At 42.8% G+C, this 21,231-nt stretch overlaps 1 protein-coding gene across 1 annotated transcript in view; it reads right to left on the reverse strand.

The window, feature by feature from the left end:
• The window catches only part of LOC115466748 (keratin, type II cytoskeletal cochleal-like), a 30,147-nt gene extending 9,539 nt beyond the window's left edge, over positions 1 to 20,608 (reverse strand). Inside the window, exons 1-5 of the mRNA XM_030198217.1 lie at positions 20,026 to 20,608; positions 18,919 to 19,130; positions 14,842 to 14,902; positions 7,961 to 8,056; positions 1,812 to 1,976 (exon numbers count right to left, since the gene is read on the reverse strand). Coding sequence (XP_030054077.1) covers positions 1,812 to 1,976; positions 7,961 to 8,056; positions 14,842 to 14,902; positions 18,919 to 19,130; positions 20,026 to 20,469 — 978 coding nt within the window. The 5' untranslated portion in view covers positions 20,470 to 20,608. The remainder of the gene's footprint in view (positions 1 to 1,811; positions 1,977 to 7,960; positions 8,057 to 14,841; positions 14,903 to 18,918; positions 19,131 to 20,025) is intronic.
• Positions 20,609 to 21,231: the final 623 nt, after the last annotated feature.

The raw sequence follows: 21,231 nt of genomic DNA on the forward strand, positions 1-21,231 counted from the left end.
GCAGTCCATTGGTTTTCTTACATTTTGTTCTTGTGATGACTTATACTGTGCCAAAATTGAAAACTCTTATCTCTAACTGTTCATTAATAAAAGGAGTACATTGTGAACACTATCCATCCTAAAAGTTTGTTTTGTGGCTGTACATGAGGAATTGTGATATTATGATCCTTTGTTTCAAATTGTTGATGGTCTGTGTTTTCCATATAGGTGGAATATTAAGGTCTGCCCAGTGTAATATTTACAGTGCTGCCTTATCATGCATAATGTTCTTGCTCTTTGAGTCCTCGGAGTTAGTGCTGTTATGGTACAGTAAGGTTCTGAGTTTGTTTTTGCACGTTTGTGCATAATGTTTGTGGTTGAGGGATTGTTTGTTGGCCTTACTGAAATGGATGGAAATAGCAGTGTTTAATAACTGATAACATTTTTGAATAGTATACATTGGTTAATATATGCTTTGAGCAACGACTTTATTCTTTGACATGTGATACATATCTAATATCTAAATTTAATAAAATGTATTAATTGTGACTATTTTACTTTTACTTTTTTTCTGTATGTTGTGTAATTATGGATGTAAGCCCCATCCCTGGCACCACCCCTAACCCCACCCCCTTTAGCCTCCCCAAACAGTTGGGCCACCGACCGCCTATGCATAGCATGTAGACACATATTTATAGAATAGCGCATAGGTACATATTTATAGAATTGCACGTAGACATATTAATAGAATAGTGCATAGGTGCATATTTATAGAATAGCACATAGGCACGTATTTATAGAATAGCACATAGGCACGTATTTATAGAATAGTGTGTAGACACAAATTTATAGAAAAGCATCTGGACACATATTTATAGAATAGCGTATAGGCGCATATTTATAGCATAGCATGTGGACATATATTTATAGAATAGCGTGTAAACACATATTTTTATACTAGCGTGTAGACACATACAGTATCTATATTATAGCATTTGGACACATATTTATAGACTAGTGCATAGGCACAAATTAATACAATAGCACGTAGGCACATATTTATAGAATAGAACGTAGGCACATTTATAGAATCACACGTAGGCATATATTTATAGATTAGCACATAGTCATATATTTATAGCATCATTTATAGGTGTATATTTGTCATATGTGTGCATATGTGCACACACACACATATATGCTGGTTTTCTACGGTTTACACATCTTCTTTACCCTCAAACAGGGTAATTCTAAAACAGGATAAGAGTTTGAGCAGGCACTTATTTCAAGCCTATTATATAGAGAAAAGTAGGCGCTTACTTTTGTTAATAGAATACTAGTAGAAATGGTGAAAAAAACATAGGCATGAACACTTGAAACAACCCTACAACTGGTGTCAATCCCTGCACTTAAAAGTTAGCCAGAACATACAAATTATAGTATTCTATAATTTACATAAGTATTTCTGCACTCTACCCATGATCTACCCAAATTCTGCCCATATTCATGCCCACTGGCACTAGTATAGCGCGTCCTTTTCCACTAGTCAGTATTATATAAGATGCCATTTACGTGTGTTCCTGCTCAAAGAAACCCCTACATGCTCTGCTTTTGCAAAATGATTCCCCTTGCACAGAGTGATTTGACAGATAGATACCCTTATATGCTGTATGTTGCCGATTGTGCATTAATGAATTCCCACTTTCACATACAACAAAATAAAGGGGGAGGGGGGAGTTGTGCTTGCAGAGTTGAGTGTTGTGTTATCCAAATTACTGGTAGGAATCATGGGCTGTGATGAACACACACATGAAAGGTAACCCCTCGCTTACCTTATGTTGGTACAGGGTCTCTGCCTCAGCCCGGCTCTTGTTCACCATGTCTTCATACTGAGCCTTGACTTCAGCGATGATACTGTCCAAATCCAGGTTCCGGTTGTTGTCCATGGATAGAACGACTGAGGTGTCGGAGATCTGTGTCTGCAATTCTCGCAGCTCCTATGGATTAAACAGTCTATGTCAGTGTGCAGGATTGGAAACCAGTGTTCAGAGTGAAGAAGAGGGGTCACGTGATCACAATGTTGAGCTCGATGGAGAAATTTCATTGCAGTTTACTGAATGAGTTGGAGATATTTGAGAGAATGAAGTGGAAGACCAGTGTAGAGTTGAGCTGCGGCAGTCTAAGCGGGTGATGGTCAAGGCCAGTAGAAGAGTATAAATCAGGAGAAGGGACAAAAAAGGAGCAGCAGACAGAGCAGATGTAGTGCATCGCAAGGAAAGCAGAGTTGACAATTGCATTGATTTGAGACTTGAAAGTTAATGTTTTGTCAAAGATAACTCCTAAGATCCTCACTATGTCGACGAATGGAAATGATTGACTATTGACTGAAGGGCAGAAAGGGATGGGAGCACAAGGATTAGGAAACCAGTTATTCTGGGAGCATTCTGGGGGTGGAGTCAGTACTTGGCTGATTAAGTGCCTATATTCAACACTTAACCAGCTAAGGTAACTGCATAAATAGGGCCGCACTAAAGTCATTCCTTCTTTATGCAGTGCCCCATAGCCGGTTAAGGGGCTCCTAAGCACGTTCAATGTGCATCAAATTAGAACTACCACCCAGCTACCACGTGCCCCAGGCAGTAATTCTGTTTTTGGCTTGTGTCCAAAATGTGCGGCAGAAAATGTTTTCTATTTTCTACCGCGTGGAGCTAACCGGCAGTAATCAGCAGTGTACGCATGCTGACGATTACCACCCTGTGAACGCATGAGATCTTACTGCTATGTCAATGGGTGGTAGTAAGGTCTCAAGCCCAAAATGGACGTGTGCTCATTTTAATTTTGCCATACGTTCATTTTTTTTTTCAGGTGCACTGAAAAATGGACCTGTGTGCATCCAATACACACGCCTACACCTGCGCAGGCCATTTTTCGGCGTGCCTCAGTAAAATGGCCCCTAAATGCTGATTATCACTTTTAATAGGCTATGTTTTAGCTGACTCCACAAAGCCGGAAATTCAGGGGGTCTTTTACTAAAGCTTAGCTTGAGTTATCTGCAGCAGGGCCCATAGAAATAAAATGGGCCCTGCTGCAGATATCAGTTAAAGACCCCCTCAATATTGAAGTCTGGACATGGCCCAGCATTGAATTTCAGGGCATAATGCCAGTGGTGGTTGGGAAAATGCTGAGTTCCGCTGGCTGAATATCAACCCCAGAATGAAAAAAAGAGGAATTCCAATCACCTTACTTGTTTGGGCTGAGAACTTGCTTATCTTGAAATAAGCTGACTGATACAACAGCTTTAAGAGTTTCACAATCAAACTCTTTTGGTAGCAGCAAAATAACAGAGCCCCTAGTCATCTGATATACTAAGGGGTTTCTTTCGGTGCCAACATCTCCCCAATAGGGTGGATCAGTGGTATCTCTGTCATACCTATGGCATTCTTAATATTAGAGTCAATATTCAAAGGGTTTAAGCAAATAACTTTGAAAGCTATACAGCTAAACTGGCCTCTTTCAAAACTTACTAGGGCTAAGTTCCTACATTTATGCTCAAAATTTCACTACATTTGGGAGCCTAAAAGTGAGTGGCAATAGGAGCGGATTTAATGTGCACAAAAAAAGTTATGAACATAGCACTGATTTCAGCACTGACCCCAAGATTCTATATATGGTGACTAAAGTTACACACGTAACTTAATTGTCTAAGAAGCCAATCGGTGCTGATAATTGGTCACTAACAAGCAATTATCAGCACTAATTGGAACTAATTAGAATTTACATGTTCAACTTTCTAAGTGTATTCTGTAAAGTGGTACGTGTAAATTAAAGCGTGGATCGCAAAAGGAGTCATGACCATGGGAGGTACATGAACGGGTGGTCATGGGCATTCCTAAAAATTATGTACACTGTTATATAACATGCTCGATCTGTGCCTAAGTTAGGCATGTAACAAAAGAGAGGGAACGAAGTACAAACTAAAGTCCAAACAAAAAAAAACAGCACCACGGGCCTTTAAAAATGGAACACAGTTCTTTAATGAATGAGCCTTGACAAAAAGACCCGACACGGGCCGTGTTTCGGTGACTAGCACTTGCGTCAGGGGTCACAGTGATGACGTGGAAAACTTGGGGAATAACTCGAATATATTCCTCTACAATATATTATTCCTTACCCCACGTCTCATATAATAAAAGCTACAAAGCACCAAGGCACTTTCACTTTCTGTATCCAAGTTAGGCATGGGCATTTACACCGGGTTTTAATTGGCATAAATGGACACTCCTGAATTTTAGTCACAGGGATGGGCTAGTGCTAAGCATGGGTTATTTAGGCACCATATATTGAATCTATTGAATTTGGTTCTAGGCTCCTAAATCTAGGCAAATTAATGGCAGGTCTAAATTTATAAGCACAGCTACTCAGCTCCTAAATTGAGGGGAATTTTTAACAGAAAACATGGAGGGACATTTTCAATATGATGTCTAAGTCCAACTTGGGACGTTTTGCTCATTACGTCCAGAATCTGAATAGCAAATACAGCAATTTTCGAAACAGCAAAGCTTCTTATCTTTTTTTTTTCAAAAATGACCACTTGCTAGAAGTTCTTGTGCTCTGTGCACTTATCTTTTTGGTCCATTAAAAAACAAACAAACAAACAAGTGAAAAAACACAAAATCAAGCAATTGGGATGTAGGACGAAGCAGCATTCTTAGTAGACTGGCCACACAAACATCCCAGCAGAGCTGTGGGCACTCTAGGGGGCGCTGCAGTGGATTTCACCTAAAAGCTCCCAGGTACACATCTCATCGTTGCTCCCTTATATTGTATGATGAGTCCTCCAAAACCCACCAAAAACCTACTGTTCCCAACTACACACCACTACAATAATCCTTATGGCTGCAGGTGTCACCTACATATGGGTAAAGTAGGTTTTTGGTGGGTTTTAGAGGGCTCACACTTTCCACCATAAGTGTAACAGTTACAGTGGATAATTGGCCTTGGTCCCTTTCTCCACAGTGCACTGCACCAACTACTAAGTTACTCCAGGAACCTGTTGCTGCTCTAATAGGACTGCCCATAACTTCTGAGGCTGTCATAGAGGCTGGTATGCACTGCTTCTTTCATATCTTTGGGAGGTGGGAAGGGGTCAGTGACCACTGAGGGAGTAAGGGGGGATGCTCATTTGTCATTCCTTTATTCCTCCAGTGGTCATCTCATCATTTAGGGCACTTTTTGTGGCTTATTCATTCTAAAAACAGGTGTAGACCAAAACATCTTAGTTGTAGTCCTGGATGTTTATGTTTTGTTCCATTATGGCAGAAAAATGTCCAAGTCTTAGGAATGCCCAAAGCCCACCTATAACATGCCCCCTTGAGATTTGGACACACTGCAGATGAACAGCATGAAAAACCTCTGGAAAATGGGTTTCGAAAACACTGATTTGGATATTTTGGTGAGAAAAATGTCAGATGTTTTTCTTTTTTGAAAATGAGCCCCTTAGACTCCTATGTTTGACTGAAAATAAGGGACAAATTCAGGGGCCCTTTTACAAAGGAGCATAAGGGCCTACAAGTGTCCAGTGAGCGCCAAATCAGCATTACCACCTGACTCCCATGTGCCCTCGGTGGTAATTCTGAATTTGGTGTGTGCTAAAAACACATGGTAGAAAATTTTTTCTAATGTGTGACTTTTTCCCAGTGGTAAACGGCAGTGGACGTGCACTGCTTGCCTACCACCTGGGTAGCGCATGAGACCTTACTGCTAAGTCAATGGGTGGAGGTAAAGTCTTCGGCCAAAAATGGATGCACACTGCTTTTTATTTTGCCGCGCAATCATTTTCTAGCCCCTTAAAAAAAGGCCCTTTTTCTAAGATATGGTAAAAATTGACCTGGCGTGCACCCCAAAGACACGCTCGCACTGCCACAGGCCACTTTTTGCCACGGCTTTGTAAAAGGGCCCCTCAGAAACCTAACAGGAGCCTAAATATATGAACGCAGCTTTCTATTTTGAATAACTGGGCACATTCCCCAGGATTCTATATAGGGTGACTAAATTTGCATGCACAAATTTGGCAGTGCAGCAACTTAATTGTTTAACAAGCCAAACGGCACCAAAAACTGGCCAATAACAAGCAATTATCGGCACTAATTAGAATTTACACGCACAACTTTCTAATCGTATTCTTTAAAGTGGTACACTTAAATTCTAAAGTGAGGACCTCAAAATGGGGCGTGGCCATGAGAGGGGCATGGGTGGGTCATGGGCATTTCTAGAAATGATGCGCAACGTTATAAAATATGCCCGATCCGTGCCTAAGTTAGGTGCGGGCATTTATACGAGGTTTTATTTGGTATAAATGGTCACCCCTAAATTTACACTCTCCTAAATTACAAGCATAATCTATGCTTCAAAATAGATTAAGCTTGTAATTTAGCAGCATAAATTTTAGGAGCGTAAATTTAGGAGCATAACCTTTATAGAATAAGGTTCTATGTGTATTCTATAAACTGCACCTAACATTAGGTGAAGGTTATAGAATAGTGCTAAGCACGTTTTTTCCATGCCATTTATAGAATCTAGTCCATTATACCTTGAACTTTTCAGTCTTTCAGTGACAATACATCCACAATTGAGCAAGATAATGTTTAAAAAGAGCATTACATTATAGAAAAGTCTACAGTGTGACCTAAAGTGATAACAAAAGAGTATCCAGTGTGAGGAATGATCTGTCGGTTAAGGTCAGTATTTCTCTTAGAAATCAAACTGCCTTTCCACCAAGGCAGTCTTAAAGAAGACCTTTTAAAGAAGGACTAGAGATTGGATCTTGTCACCCAAATACAGCTAGTTACACTAACAAATTCCTGCCACACAAGCCTAACCTGCATCTCCCCCAGTACTAGTGGCTATCACACCAGTGTGATGATTTACAGTTCATCACATCTCTCACAATAAATATCCATACACTGCAATGTGTGAAAATTACTAACTACCAGAGTAACTAGTTACAGCTGGCTAGTTCTTCAGACGCCACTTAAAAGTGAGAGATGAGGCTAATGCAGGGTTATCTGCACAGATGTGCCAAAATGTATCATTAGAATTACAAGAAAGTATGAAAGGACATAATATCCTTAGTCACTATTTTTTCAAGAATAATCCCCTCTTTGAACATGTTTGCCATGTTTTTGTAGTAGTAGTGGATCAGGAGAAAATTAGGTATGTTTGCAGAGACAGTGAGAGCTGGAGAGCTAGAATGAGGATGTTCTATTTCATGACAATGTGAAAATGTGATGAGTTGCATATTTAGAGACTAGACGCCCTGGCAGGGAGCCAATGCAGGGTTGCGAAGCCTGTCACCTCTAGCTCATTGACTCCAGTCAGATCAGATCTGCAGTGACTGAAAACCATTATCATCAGAGAAGAATCTAGTAGCATGTATGACAGTCCAAATTCATCATGAGACTGTTGCTAGCAGTCTCTGGCCAACACAGGCATATACATTGAATTACCCTTAGTCTCCTTCAGAAATGGATTCTATCAGAGTCATGATTCTCAGCCCAGTCCTTGAGACATACCCATCCAGTCAGGTTTTCAGGGTATCCACTATGAATATGCATGAGATGGTTCTACATACATAAGAAGCAGTGTATGCAAATCTCATGCTTACACGTGGTTGGTATGTATCCTGAAAACTTGACTAGATGGTTGTGTCCCAAGGACTGGGTTGAGAATCACTGCTCTACAGCATACAGCAAGAGCGCTAAAATCATTTGATCAGGGGCGTCAATTGTCATCAGGGAGGGCTGCAACCCAGTCCAGTTTCCAGAATATTCATCAGGCATATTTGCATGCTATGGAGGTAGTGCATGCAATTATCTCTCATGAATATCCATTAGGGGGCCTCCAGGATTGCAGTTTGACACTCTCGCACTAGAAGGTTTTCCAAAGTTTTTCACAACCGTGATCGCAAACGAAAGGCTCTTACTGCTTCGCAAAGGGCTCTCATGAAGTTGATTTCATCGTTCAGGCTATCTGCTTTCGCCTCTAGCTCCACCTTGTTCATGTAGGCAGCGTCCACATCCTGAGGGAAAGAGAATTAATAAACACTGTCTTGTGAATCTTCATTGAAGGAAGGATACTCATGTCCATAGAAAGAGCTTGAATGGAAAGATTGGCAGCATCCCGGAAATGCTGTGTGCATTATACAAATGTGGAGACAGGGTTGCAGATAGATGATGATGTGTATGTATAGGCAGAGAAAACACAGAGTTAAAAAATACACTCAGTCGTTCTAGATACATAAGGGATACATACAAAACAAAGTGATACACAGAGAGAGATGAAGATAGAGAGTCCATAGGTAGTTTAATAGTTTATTTAAAAAGTTCTATACAGCCCTCACTAGCAGAACTGCATAGCCAGAGTTGGTATTTTAGATGGGTCCAGATGTAAATTGGATGGGTCCTTCCATGCGCATATGCCCCCCCCCCCCCCCCCCCCAACCACACACCACAAATATCTTCCTGGATATATTTTTTAAGAACAAGCAGGGATCCGGAGTCTCAATGCGTGGATGAGACGAAGGTGCGGGGATGAGGGTTTTGGATTTGTCAGGAACTGGGCAGCATTCTGGGGAAGGGAGAGCCTATTCCAATCTGATGGGCTTCACCTTAACCAAGGTGGGACCAGGCTGCTGGCGTCAACATTTAAAAAAGAACTAGAACAGTTTTTAAACTAGAAACGGGGGGAAGGCCGGCAGTCGCTCAAAAGCGCATGGTTCAGGATAAGGTATCTTTTGAGGATATCACCCAAACAGGGAAGAAAAAGTTCCTTACAGGTAAGGATGTCAAAGAGACCGTAGTGCATCAGATGGCCTTAAGTAAAAATAACAACTAGGCAGGATAACATACTAATAATGCCATGTATTAAAAGTGATATAAAACTGAGCAACAAGCATGCATTGAAATGTCTATACGCAAATGCAAGGAGCCTGAGAAATAAGATGGGAGAGCTGGAATACATGGCACACAATGAAAAACTGGATATTATAGGCATTTCTGAGACCTGGTGGAAGGAAGATAACCAGTGGGAAACAGTGATATCGGGCTACAAATTATATTGTAGTGATAGGGTAGATGGGTTTGGAGGAGCGGTAGCACTGTATATTAATGAGAACCTTGACTCTGATAGGCTGCAAATATTGCAGGATACAAAACCACTATTGGAATCTTTGTGGATCGAAATTCCACGTGAAAAGGGAAAATAATGGTGATAGGGGTGTACTACTATCCGCCTGGCCAGGACGAGCAGACGGACGCAGCAATGTCAAAGTAAATTAGGGAAGCAAATAAAATGGGCATAATAATGGGTGATTTCAATTATCCGGATATAGACTGGGTTAATGTAACATCGGTACAAGCCAGGGAGATAAAATTTCTTGATGAAATCAAGGACAGCTTCATGGAACAGCTGGTTCAGGAGCCGAAAAGAGAAGGAAAAATATTAGACTTAGTCCTTAGTGGAGCTCATGATCTAGTGTGGGGGGGGGGGGGGGTAACGGTGCGAGGGCCACTTGATAACAGTGATCATAATATGATCAGTTTTGATATTGGCATTGAAGTAAGTGAACTTATGAAATCAAATACACTAGCGTTTAACTTTAGAAAAGGTGATTACGATAAAATGAGAAAAACGGTGAAAAAAAGACTGAAAGGAGAAGCTCGCAGGGTAAAAAACTTGCATCAGGCATGGATGCTGTTCAAAAACACCATCCTAGAGGTACAGGAGAAATATATTCTGCGTATTAGAAAAAGAGGAAAAAATACCAAACGTCAGCTAGCTTGGCTAAACAGTAATGTAAATGAAGCCATTAGAGCCAAAAAACAATCCTTCAGAAAGTGGGGAAGAGAACCAACTGAAAATAACAAGATAAAACATAAGGAATGCCGAGCCAAATGTAAAGCGGAGATAAGGAGGGCAAAAAAGGACTTTGAAAAAAAGTTAGTTAGAAGCAAAAATACATAGTAAAAATTTTTTCAGATACATTAAAAGCAGGAAGCCCACTTAAAGTGATTTTCATACTTCAACCAGACAGAGACTGGATACTTATACAATTTTTCTTGAATAAAAGACCAGATTTCCTAAATTGTAAAATTAGAATGTATCCCGACGTCTCAAGATCTACCCAAAAGAAAAGACAAGAATTCCTCAAACTGAGACCAAAGGTTTTGCAACTTGGGGCATTATTTTGGCTGAACTTCCCGTGCAAGTGTGTGATAAAATTGAATTCAATCAAATATGTATTTTTTGAGGTGAAACAACTGAACTCTTTTTTGGAAGCTAAGCTGAGAGACCCACAGTCTCCATTATTAGGGACTCTAACAACATCAACCCCATAAATAATATATATATTACCTGGCCTGCCTATACTAACCGCCAAGTTAAATTTGGAAGTGGATTTCTAAATTTGATTTATATGATTTTCCTTGAAATTGTGATAAACCCCTGATATTGTGGACTAAAGACAAGTATTGATTTCCTATCCTATATTTTTGATATTTTTACCTCTTTTTCTTTATTGATATTGTTACGGAAAAATTTGGAAACTAAATTGTCTTTTTCTGTATTTCAAGATGTAAAAGCAGGAAGCCAGCTAAAGAATCGGTTGGGCCATTGGACGAAAATGGTGTTAAAGGGGCAATCAGGGAAGACAAAGCTGTAGCGGAGAAATTAAATGAATTCTTTGCGTCAGTCTTCACCGAGGAGGATTTGGGTGGGACACCGGTGCCTGAAAGGGTATTTGAAGCAGGCGAGTCAGAGAAACTAACTGAATTCTCTGTAAACTTGGAGGGTGTAATAGCTCAGTTCTGCAAACTGAAGTGTAGTAAATCACCAGGACCGGATGGTAATCATCCCAGAGTATTAATAGAACTGAAAAATGAACTTGTAGAGCTACTGTTAGTAATATGCAATCTATCACTAAAATCGGGTGTGGTACCGAAAGACTGTAGGGTAGCCAATGTTATGCCGATTTTTTAAAAAGGTTCCAGAGGAGATCCGGGAAATTATAGACCAGTGAGTCTGACGTCGGCACCGGGCAAAATGGTAGAGACTATTATTAAGAATAAAATTACAGAGCACATACGAAAACATGGGCTGATGAGACCAAGTCAGCTCGGATTTAGTGAAAGGAAGTCTTGCCTCACCAATCTACTGCATTTTTTTGAGGGGGTGAACAAACGTGGACAATGGGGAGCCGGTGGATATTGTGTATCTGGATTTTCAAAAGGCGTTTGACAAAGTGCCTCATGAAAGACTCCAGAGGAAACTGGAGAGTCATGGGATCGGAGGTAGGGTATTACTATGGATTAAGAACTGGTTGAAAGATAGGAAGCAGAGAGTAGGATTGAATGATCAGTATTCTCAATGGAGAAGGGTAGTTAGTGGGGTCCCGCAGGGGTCTGTGCTGGGACCGCTGCTTTTTAACATATTTATAAATGACCTAGAGATGGGATTAACTAGTGAGGTAATTAAATTCGCAGATGACATAAAATTATTCAGGGTCGTCAAGACGCAGGAGGAGTGTGAAAGATAACAGGAGGACCTCGCGAGACTGGGGGATTGGGCAGCCAAGTGGCAGATGAAGTTCAATGTTGATAAGTGCAAAGTGATGCATGTGGGTAAGAGGAACCCGAATTACAGCTATGTCATGCAAGGTTCCACGTTAGGCCTAGAAAGGGATCTGGGAGTCATCGTGGAAAAGATGTTAAAAACTTCTGCTCAGTGTGCTGCGGCGGCTAAGAAAGCGCACAGAATGTTGGGTATTATTAGGAAAGGGATGGAAAACAAACATGAGGATGTTATAATGCTCCATGGTGCGACCGCACCTCGAATATTGTGTCCAATTCTGGTCGCCGCATCTCAAAAAAGATATAAAGGAATTGGAGAAGGTGCAGAGAAGGGCGACGAAAATGATAAAAGGGATGGAATGACTTCCCTATGAGGAAAGGCTGAGAAGGTTAGGGCTCTTCAGCTTGGAGAAAAGGCGGCTGAGGGGTGATAGAAGTCTACAAGATAATGAGCAGAGTAGAACGGACAGATGTGAAGCGTTTGTTTACACTTTCAAACAACAACAAAACCAGGGGACACAAGATGAAGCTAGAATATGGTAGATTTAAAACAAACAGGAGAAAATATTTCTTTACTCAGCGTGTAGTTGGACTCTGGAATTCGTTGCCGGAAAATGTAGTGACAGCAGCTGGCCTTACGGAGTTTAAAGGGGGTTTGGACAGATTCCTGAGGGAAAAGTCCATTGAACATTATTAATTTTTTTTTTTTTTTTTTTGGGGGGGGGGGGGGTTGCCAGGTTCTTGAAGCCTGTATTGGCCGCTGTCAGAGACAGGATACTGGGCTTGATGGACTATTTGTCTTTTCCCAGTATGGCGGTGCTTATGTTCTTATGTAACATAAAGGTTGGGGGGGTTTTTCACCTACCCCAGGGCCGCTGAGAGGAGCAGCCTTCCCTCCCTGTGTCTCGCCCTCTTGCAAGTTACATCAGATGAGGGCGGGACACAGAGAGAGAAGGCCCAAAGGGAGGAGATCTGCAGACTGCCACTGCTGCGCTTCTTTCACACGGAGCGAGGTGGAGGTGAGGTGCTATCAGTTGAATTCAGGGGGGCCCGGCCCGGTGGTGGACGGAGGGGGGGCGGGTTGAGGGGGGGGGGCGGCCTTGCCCAGGGTCCGGCCCAGTCTCTCGGCGGCCCTGTCCTACCCCACATCTTTTCCCTCTCCTCTGCGGTGTCCCGGCATCTGCGCTGCTGTCTCTGAACTCTGTCCCTCCCCGATGTCAGTAGAGGCATCCTCGGCGAATGCAGCGATTCATTCTCACAGTTTGCGCCAGCCCTGCAGGCTTCCATCTGCCGTGTCCTGCCCTCACTGATGTCATTGCCTGTTTCCTGTCTGGTGGAACACGTCAGATGGAAGCCTGCAGGGCCAGTGCAAACAGCGAGAATGAATCGCTGCAGGCGCCGAGGACACCTGTACCAACACTGGGGAGGGAAGGGGTTCAGAGACCAGAGTGCAGATGCTGGGACACTGCGGAGGAGATGGGGATAGAGAGCAGCATGGCGCTGCAGCTGGGTGGGCCTGTGCCCAATCGTAACAGTATAAATAATAGAAAAGATCTTCAAAGTTAAAAAGGACAGAAAATACATCCATACAAGAAGATAAAATCAATCATATGTGAGTTCCAACAAATTTTAACTTCAATACTTTACCAAAGACCATACTCCTGAGACAGAAGCAATCATTCAACTACCAAACGCTTGGCAAAAAAAAGCAGGCTTTAATGACTATTTTAAACTCTTTAAGTGTAGAAATATTATGGATACGTAATGGTAAGTAAAACGTGCTATGCCTTGTGGACCCTAGCTGTGCTTGTTAAGGCCCTGAGAGTACCAGATGAAAATCCTTTATAGACCATAGCACACGAAATGATGTATGCGGAATCGTGGAGAAAGCCAAATAATCTGGGACACCCGTTTTATAAGCCTTGAAAGTGGTAACAAGGACCTCATAAATAATCCTTTGCTCAGTAGGAAGCCAGTACCTCCCCTGGAGCAAATGAGTAACATGGTCAGACCTCTTTGCGTGATATAGTAGTTGAATCGCTATATTTTGAATTGATTGAAGCTTTTTTAGTAACATAATGAAATTGCATGCTGCAATGTTCTGACTACTAGTGTTTCTCAAGATGCTTCTAGGGCAAGATGCTCCTAGGCTATCCCACAGCCAGTGTGATTTTCATGATATCCTCAATGAATATGCATGAGACAGACCTGCATGCAGTGGAAGCACTGCATGCAAATCTATCTTATGCACATTCATTCTGGATATGCTAAGATCCGGACTGGCTGAGTGGTACTCCAGGACCAGCTTCAGAAAGACTGCCATGCAGGATTAGGAGCTGGGACTCCCAGATTCTCTTCCTAGGCTGCCACTCATAACCTCGTCACTTTCTGAGATCTGTCTGAGCCTTGTCTTGCCCAGCTATATCTAAGTCAAAGCCAGGGGAAGCAGAACAGTTAAACAAACCAATCTCTAACCCTGCATCCAAGCTCTCTAGTTGCTGATTCTGTGTTGGGCAAATATTGGAAGGGCCGTGACCCCAGTGGCCACTGTGATCTGCTGCCTATGAATTACAGCACCTTCCTTTGTGCACTTGCCATGCTGAATGGAAAACCTCTACTTCAGAGGTGACATCTATTTATTTATTTTCTTTATTAGGATTTATTTATAATTTACCACCTTTTTAAAGGAATTCATTCAAGGTGGTGTTCAACAAAAATAATTCAAACATAAGCAATAGACAATTAAAACACCAGTAAAAATATTCAAATAACAATACAAAGTATGGCATAGTATACTACTTACAATAACACAATACATGATGAAACATTTTAATAGACAGCATAGGGTATAAGCAAAGATGGAACAAATAGACAGATATGACAGAGTAACAGGAGTAAGAAAATAAGGGGACTAATTTAAAGAAAGTTGCACAAGTCAGAAAGATACTTGAACATTATCTTAACTAGGAAGTAGGAATCCTGCTATAGTAGGTGCAGCCGGTGTCACTCCTTGTGTGTATGTGACTACCAAGTTAGTTACTTCTTCCATTAAAGCTCTGGTTGAAGAGCAAAGCTTTGCTGAAATAGAGATAGGGTCTGTGCTACTGTAGTAGGGAATGGAGAATGCACAGATAAGCTATGCAGTCATTATCTACCACCATCTTCTCTCTTTCTAAGTACTATAGCATCATCCATCTTTCTCTTTTTTTTTTTGGTTGGCTCCTGCCATGCCACTCACCTTCTTGAGCACTACAAAATCGTTCTCCACCGTTGTGCGCTTATTGATTTCATCTTCATACCTATAAGAGTTAAAAACTTCAGTGATTCATCACTTTAAAAAATGTGGTATAACAGTAAGATATTTTTGCACCTAAAGAACAAGAAGAGCATGTACTTATGCAGAAAGCTGAGATCCACAGCTAGGTACTGACAGACTCCTAAGCCAGTGGCTCCCAAACCTGGTCCTGGAGGCACCCCAGCCAGTCAGGTTTTCAGGATACCCACAATGAATATTCATGAGATGGATTTGCATGCATTGTGGATATCCTAAAAACTTGACTGGCTGGGGTGCCTCTAGGACCAGGTTTGGGAACCACTGCCCTAAGCCCATTACACGGCATCTTGGTTGTGTTACTTTGAGAGAAGGGCGGCCCAAGGCAATCTGCCACCTGAAGCAAGGATGAAATGGCAGCCCTGGGCCCCCTCCCCCGCCCATCATCTCTCCTTTCACACACTCTCTCTCTCTCTCCCTACTCCCTTTCCCCTCCCCCCCCCAGCCAGGCATCTCCCCCCTTCTTTCCTTAACCCCCTTCCCCAAGTCTAACTTCTTTTCAGAAAGGAAAGGGCCAGTGTTGGGGGTGGAAAGGAGCAAGATACCACTCCATGAAGAGTGCTGCCTGAGGCTCTCACCTCAGTTGGCCTAATGTTAGGGCCGCCACTGCTTTGAGATGTTTGTGTTTCAAGAAATAATAGCAGGTAAAGAGAATGGGTGCAATGTTCAGCTTGTGGTGGTCAATGTTATTTTAAACACTGGCTGTTGCAAACTTTTCATACCTGATATTCAGTGCAGGCCATACCCGAATACTGACACTGATTTATCTGGGTACCTTGTAATAGGACAAGCAGAGAGAACCTCTAGAGGTGGGGAAGTAAGGGGTGAAGCCTCGGATCAAGTGGTACTGCGGTAGAAAGGGAGAATATGCCAGTGAGATGGGCCTGCAGACCTTAATCTGTGTTTCAATGCATTCTTATCCATTGACTGGATCTGCATGCGTTAGTACTGAGATATGACACTAAACAAGGGCAGTCTTTTATTTACAAGGTGGAGAATGGGGTCATTGGCGCTGGCCCTTGTTGTACTCATAGGGAACCTGTAATGCCATTTCCAATGTGCTAACGTGGAAGATGCATACTACTTCCCTCCTCTCAGATATGCTCGGCAGCCCACCCCAAGGCCTGCCCTGAACAGTACAGCTGCTGTTTTAAGATCACCTAAAATGTATAGCCTCCACTGCAAAGGAAACTTAATGAATCCGTTAAAATGATAATGCTGCTCTTCTCTTGCCCTAGGTTTAACCCCTCTTGGCTTGATAAGATACTTTATGGCTGACCACTGCCTTTGGAATTCAGATTGTGAGCCAGCACAGTTACCAGAAGTACTGCCTTGTGATTAGGATGGACTATGAGTCAGGTTGACAGGGCTGGTCCATGGGTATTAGGTAATCTAGCCAAATCTAAAGTTTTACCCCCCTCCCCACCACCACCAAGTACACACAATTAACTGTCAAGTCCCTAGCCCCTCTTCCTCTGAGATTCTTGTAATTAAACACATCACCCTTACAAGAACAATCCTGTGCAAAAGGGACATCAGAGTTGTTTTGCATACATTTACATAATGAAGGTGCATGTTAATAGCTCTTTGCAATTATATGGCTGGCAGGATCTATTGTTTTGCTTTGAATGCAACTACTCTTTGCCACTCCCCCAGAAGTTTCCACCCAGGGCAACTACCTAGTTGACCACAGGTGTATTTTCAAAGCACTTATAAGTCTCTGCTTTGAAAATATGCCTCCTAATGCTTACCAGCCCTGCGAGTGGACTCTGAAACAGAAGTTCAATATTCTCTCTGTAACTTCAAGATAATTGTTCAAAGAAGAGAAGTAGAATGAATGAGATATAATCAGTGCTAAAGAAGAGAAAAGGTGAGTGTTAATTAGTTATGAAATAGTGCTCCTATGCCAGAGTTTAGTGGTCAGGCCGTGATTATAGCCAGTTCTAAGTACAGCAGAGCAAGAGGGGTTGTGCGTGAGTAATAGCAGGCCTGATAAATACAGTAAAAAGGGGTGGGGTACAGAGATAGCTGTGTGTGTGTGTGTTATAACATGGCTACTGCAGCCAGGTTTGATAAGAACAATAGAATGATCTTTACTCCCTTTCATTGTAAGCCTGCCCCTCTTTGTGGCTTCAGCTGGGCACATCTGAACTGTATCTGGGTATACATTACCTTTTGTTGACTTTCTTGGTTTGGATACACCCAATGGTTTATCTTTAGCATTTGCTCCAGTTCCATTCTGTTCTGGTTTCCCAGCTCAGCAGGGATTTTTTTTTTTTTGGTTTGCTTTGTTTTAATCTTTCCCACCACTGCTGTATCAGGGTGTGTCTATGTGTGTGGTACAAGGGGCTTTTTTTTTTTCTTTCCATGTACCTTTGCTGCCTTTGCTAGCCCTGCTCCCCCCTTTTTCACAATCGCCTGAGGTGCTTTTAACGGCAGCAAGCAAATGATAAATTATACAAGAGAGGGACAAAAGGTCCACACCCTCCTCTGCTGCACCTGTTCTCTTTCCAGCCAATTTAAACATCATCCATTCCGCTCCTTTTGTTTTATTCTCATTTCTGTTGGTGATTGCATTTGGGAGGTTTTTTTTTGTTCTTTGCAGGGGCAGCGGTTGGCAAGGGCAGTTTTATGAAAGGAGGAAGACAGAGTGCCTGTTTGCGTGTCTCTAGTGTGCATAGGCCAAACTTCAGTACTGTACACCTCTTGGAGAGGGAGATATAAAATTCTGAATGAGGGAAAGAAGGCCATATAATGTCTTAATTGTCCTCTCAATTATACAGGAAACCTTTTAGAAGACGGCAGTAGACAATGAGAATGCAGCGATGCCAAGTTACTCAGTTCCAGGTTGGAGATTTTGGGCATTCCTGGATTTCTGACCATCCTATCCTGGTACATTATGGGGCCTGCTGCAGTGATTTTAAGAATCAGACACTACAAATCCCACACTGCTTTGGGATATCAGTTCAAATCCAGGACAGGCCACAAAGTTTCCAGTCTGGAAATGGGTAAATTGACAGCTCTGAAAATGGACAAACATCAGAGCAGATGAGAAAGGCACAACAAACCAGTTCCTCCCTGAACATAGGCTGCTCAAGCACCCAGTGTACCAGAGCTTCCAAGTTACCAGTTCCAGGAGAGAGATTTTTAGACCAGTCCTGGATTTCTGACAAGCTCATCTAGTTGCATTATGAGACCTGCAGCACTGATGTCAATGGGTAGAATCAGGGACTACAAATACCAGACTGCTGAGGGATGTTAGTTCAAAACCAGGCCTGGCCAAAAAGTCTCCCTCCTGGAACTGGGCAACCCATGGGCTTGGCACCTAGGGAGGAAACAAAGTGATATTACCAGCTCCCTACTACTTTTTTTTTTCTTTTTAATGACTGCCATCCTCTGCCCCTGTGGTTGGAAATTCGTATGTAGAATAAGCATGCCCCAGGGATACACTGAGGAAGTGGGGTGCCATTTTTCTCTGTGAGAGGTGGGGGCTGCAGAGGTGTCCACACAGGGTCTGGAATCCCCTCTTGGAGGTGCTTCTTTTCTCTTGTCCAGGGCCACAAGGAACTGCTGTGGGATTTCAGCCTGGGCCTTACACTTACTGGCCTGCTGCTCTAACTAATGGGCTCCTCCTCCACCCCTCTCTCTTTTCAAGGAGACCCTAAATATGCAGTGAAATAAATGGCACAGCACCCTAATCTCATCTCCAATTATAACCTTCATTTAAAAGACAAAACAGCATAGCTGTCACCCACTTAAAAACCTTCTCAAATTATACCCAGGCTGCACTTAAACCAGACTATCCAGATTGTTTACTTTTTTTGAAGCATAAGGCATGCTTGGTTAAAGCCAAGCAAGAAAGAGAATTGCTTTGCCAGGCTAGAACAAGTATCAGATCCATCCACAGGGAGGGGGAGGGGGGTCAGATAACCCTTGAGACTAGTGATTCACTTGCAAGGATTGTGTGTTTCTGTCCTCACTTACTTGTTCTTGTAATCTTCCACCATATCCTGCATGTTCTTCAGTTCCCCACCCAGTCGCCCCTTTTCATTGGCCAGTGTTTCCAGCTGCCTTCGGAGGTTGAGAATGTATGTTTCGAAATAGGGACAAACATTACTGGTTTTGGATGTCTTCTGGTTCTGCAGGAGCTCCCATTTCGTCTCGAGGACCTTGTTCTGCTGCTCCAGGAACCGCACCTGTGGCCCAAAAAAGGGATAGGTTCACTCCCTTAATAAATGTCTGCCTCATGGGTCTCACTTAGAAAACTGTTGTGCTGACTTCTTTGCCCCAGTATTGAGCTGTTCCCATTCATAAATCTGCAGCAGTTTCTGCACTGGTGGAAAAAGTTTGTTAACCCTGCCCCTAAAACCATATCTGGTTGCTCAGAGCTGTTTTCTTTGCCAAGGATTTAGGGGACAATTTTAAATTGTCTGCACTGTTTGCACTGTATAGACAGGTGCTTTTGGCACGCATACACTGCAGCCAGTGTTCATAGGGACGCCATGTGCATTTTTTTTCCTGCTGTATATCAGCAGCCTCACACTTAGGAGCTGCCATTTTTTTGCAGGCGATTGAGCAGGGGCAAAATAGCACAGGTGCATTTAAAGCACCAAACAAGCCTGAAGGTTTTTAGACCCATGACCTAAGCATAGCTATTGGAAATGGAAAGACTCTTTTGAACCCAGCGAAAAGCACAGGTGCTGTGGGAACCTGCACCAACATTTACCTGGGCAGAGGAGCACTGTGTTCAGACAAGCCAGTTTACCTGAAGAAATGTGGCCTTGACAACTGCTTTCTCCGCTTACAGGTGCAAAAGACACAGTGGCAGCAGTGTTATTAGTAACACACAACGAAGTGACAAGAAATTTCAGCTCCAAGAGGACAGCAATACAAGGTTTTTATTTTCTCTTTTAATTACAAATGGTGCTGAAATCAGACTGCTAGAAAGCTGTCTCTGAATTCTTTCGGTCCACTCAGATATAACATACCATTTTCTTAAAAGGGGATTCCACCCTGGGATTAGAGATACCACAAACTATTATATTCCAGAATTGGCCTGAAGAGGGTTAACAGTATTTGATTTGTTCTTACCTTGTCAATGAAGGAAGCAAACTTGTTGTTTAGGGTCTTAATCTGGTCTTTCTCCTCTTTCCTCACAATCTGGATGGAGGGGTCGATCTCCAAGTTCATTGGCGTCAGGAGGTTCTGGTTGATGGTCACCTGTTGGATACCCTGCCCTGGTACGAGCCCAGTTCCAACGCCAAAGCCCCCGCCAAACCCAGCAGCTCCACCACCGAACCCTAGTCCTGGCCTGCTGCCCACACCATAGGAAATCCTTTTGCTAGTGGACCCAAAATTCTGCAGGCTAGAACTGGTGAAACTACCAGGTCTTGCAAACCCTGAGCCACCCCCAGAGGAGGAATAGGCCTGGCTGACTCTGACTTGCCTAATTCCTGGGATAGCAGAACCAGCGGTGAAGCCACCACCCCTCACCCCTCCGGAGCTGTAAGTAACGGAACGCTGTGAAAATGACATGATATCCTATTTAGAGGAGAGAAAGAAGGAGTGCAAAGCGGAGGTAGTGGTAGCAGAAAGAACAGGGTGAAGGCAAATGTCCCTCTCTGACCACAGGACTGCAGCTTTTATCTGCTAACGGAGCTGGGCTTGGCTGCTGGGCAGTCTGAGATCGGTTTACAGCATTTCAGGGCTGGGTGGGGCTGACTGCTCTCCACCTACCTGCTGCTGTACACTACGGGAAAGGGAAAGACACACCTCAGACCTGCTCTTTTTGTCCCTTCACTGACCACTATTAATAGCTGCTGTCTCATTTCACACTCTGTAAACTCACTACAATATGAAATGTGTAGCCTCAAGATGCTAAAATGACTCCTTTTGTCAGTGACTTCTATTATGTTATAGTCCTGTGGGTATGGATGTGTCTGGACTCGCCAGAAAACAGTATACAAAGTTCACTGACACAAACAAGGACCTTCTTATATTTTGAAATACTCTAATTACTGATTTGTGTGTCCTGGGCGCAGTGAGGGGTAAGAATGGTGCAGTAGTTGTGATTGTTTCCAAAACGTAATCTTTACAAAAAGCAAAATAGAAGAGGCAGAACCTGCTTTCTCCACTTCCCAAAACAGGTGCCCCTCCTAATGTTTTTAACAAATATTTAGGGTTAACACATGGTGACTGGTACAGAGATGCACATTGCCACCAGTACGCCATTCACAACTTGAGAGTGGACTTACCCTGGGATACAAGACTCTATGGGCCAGATTTAAAGGCTGAGTG

Source organism: Microcaecilia unicolor, chromosome 3, assembly GCF_901765095.1.
Source record: "Microcaecilia unicolor chromosome 3, aMicUni1.1, whole genome shotgun sequence".
NCBI classification, from domain to species: Eukaryota; Metazoa; Chordata; class Amphibia; order Gymnophiona; family Siphonopidae; genus Microcaecilia; species Microcaecilia unicolor.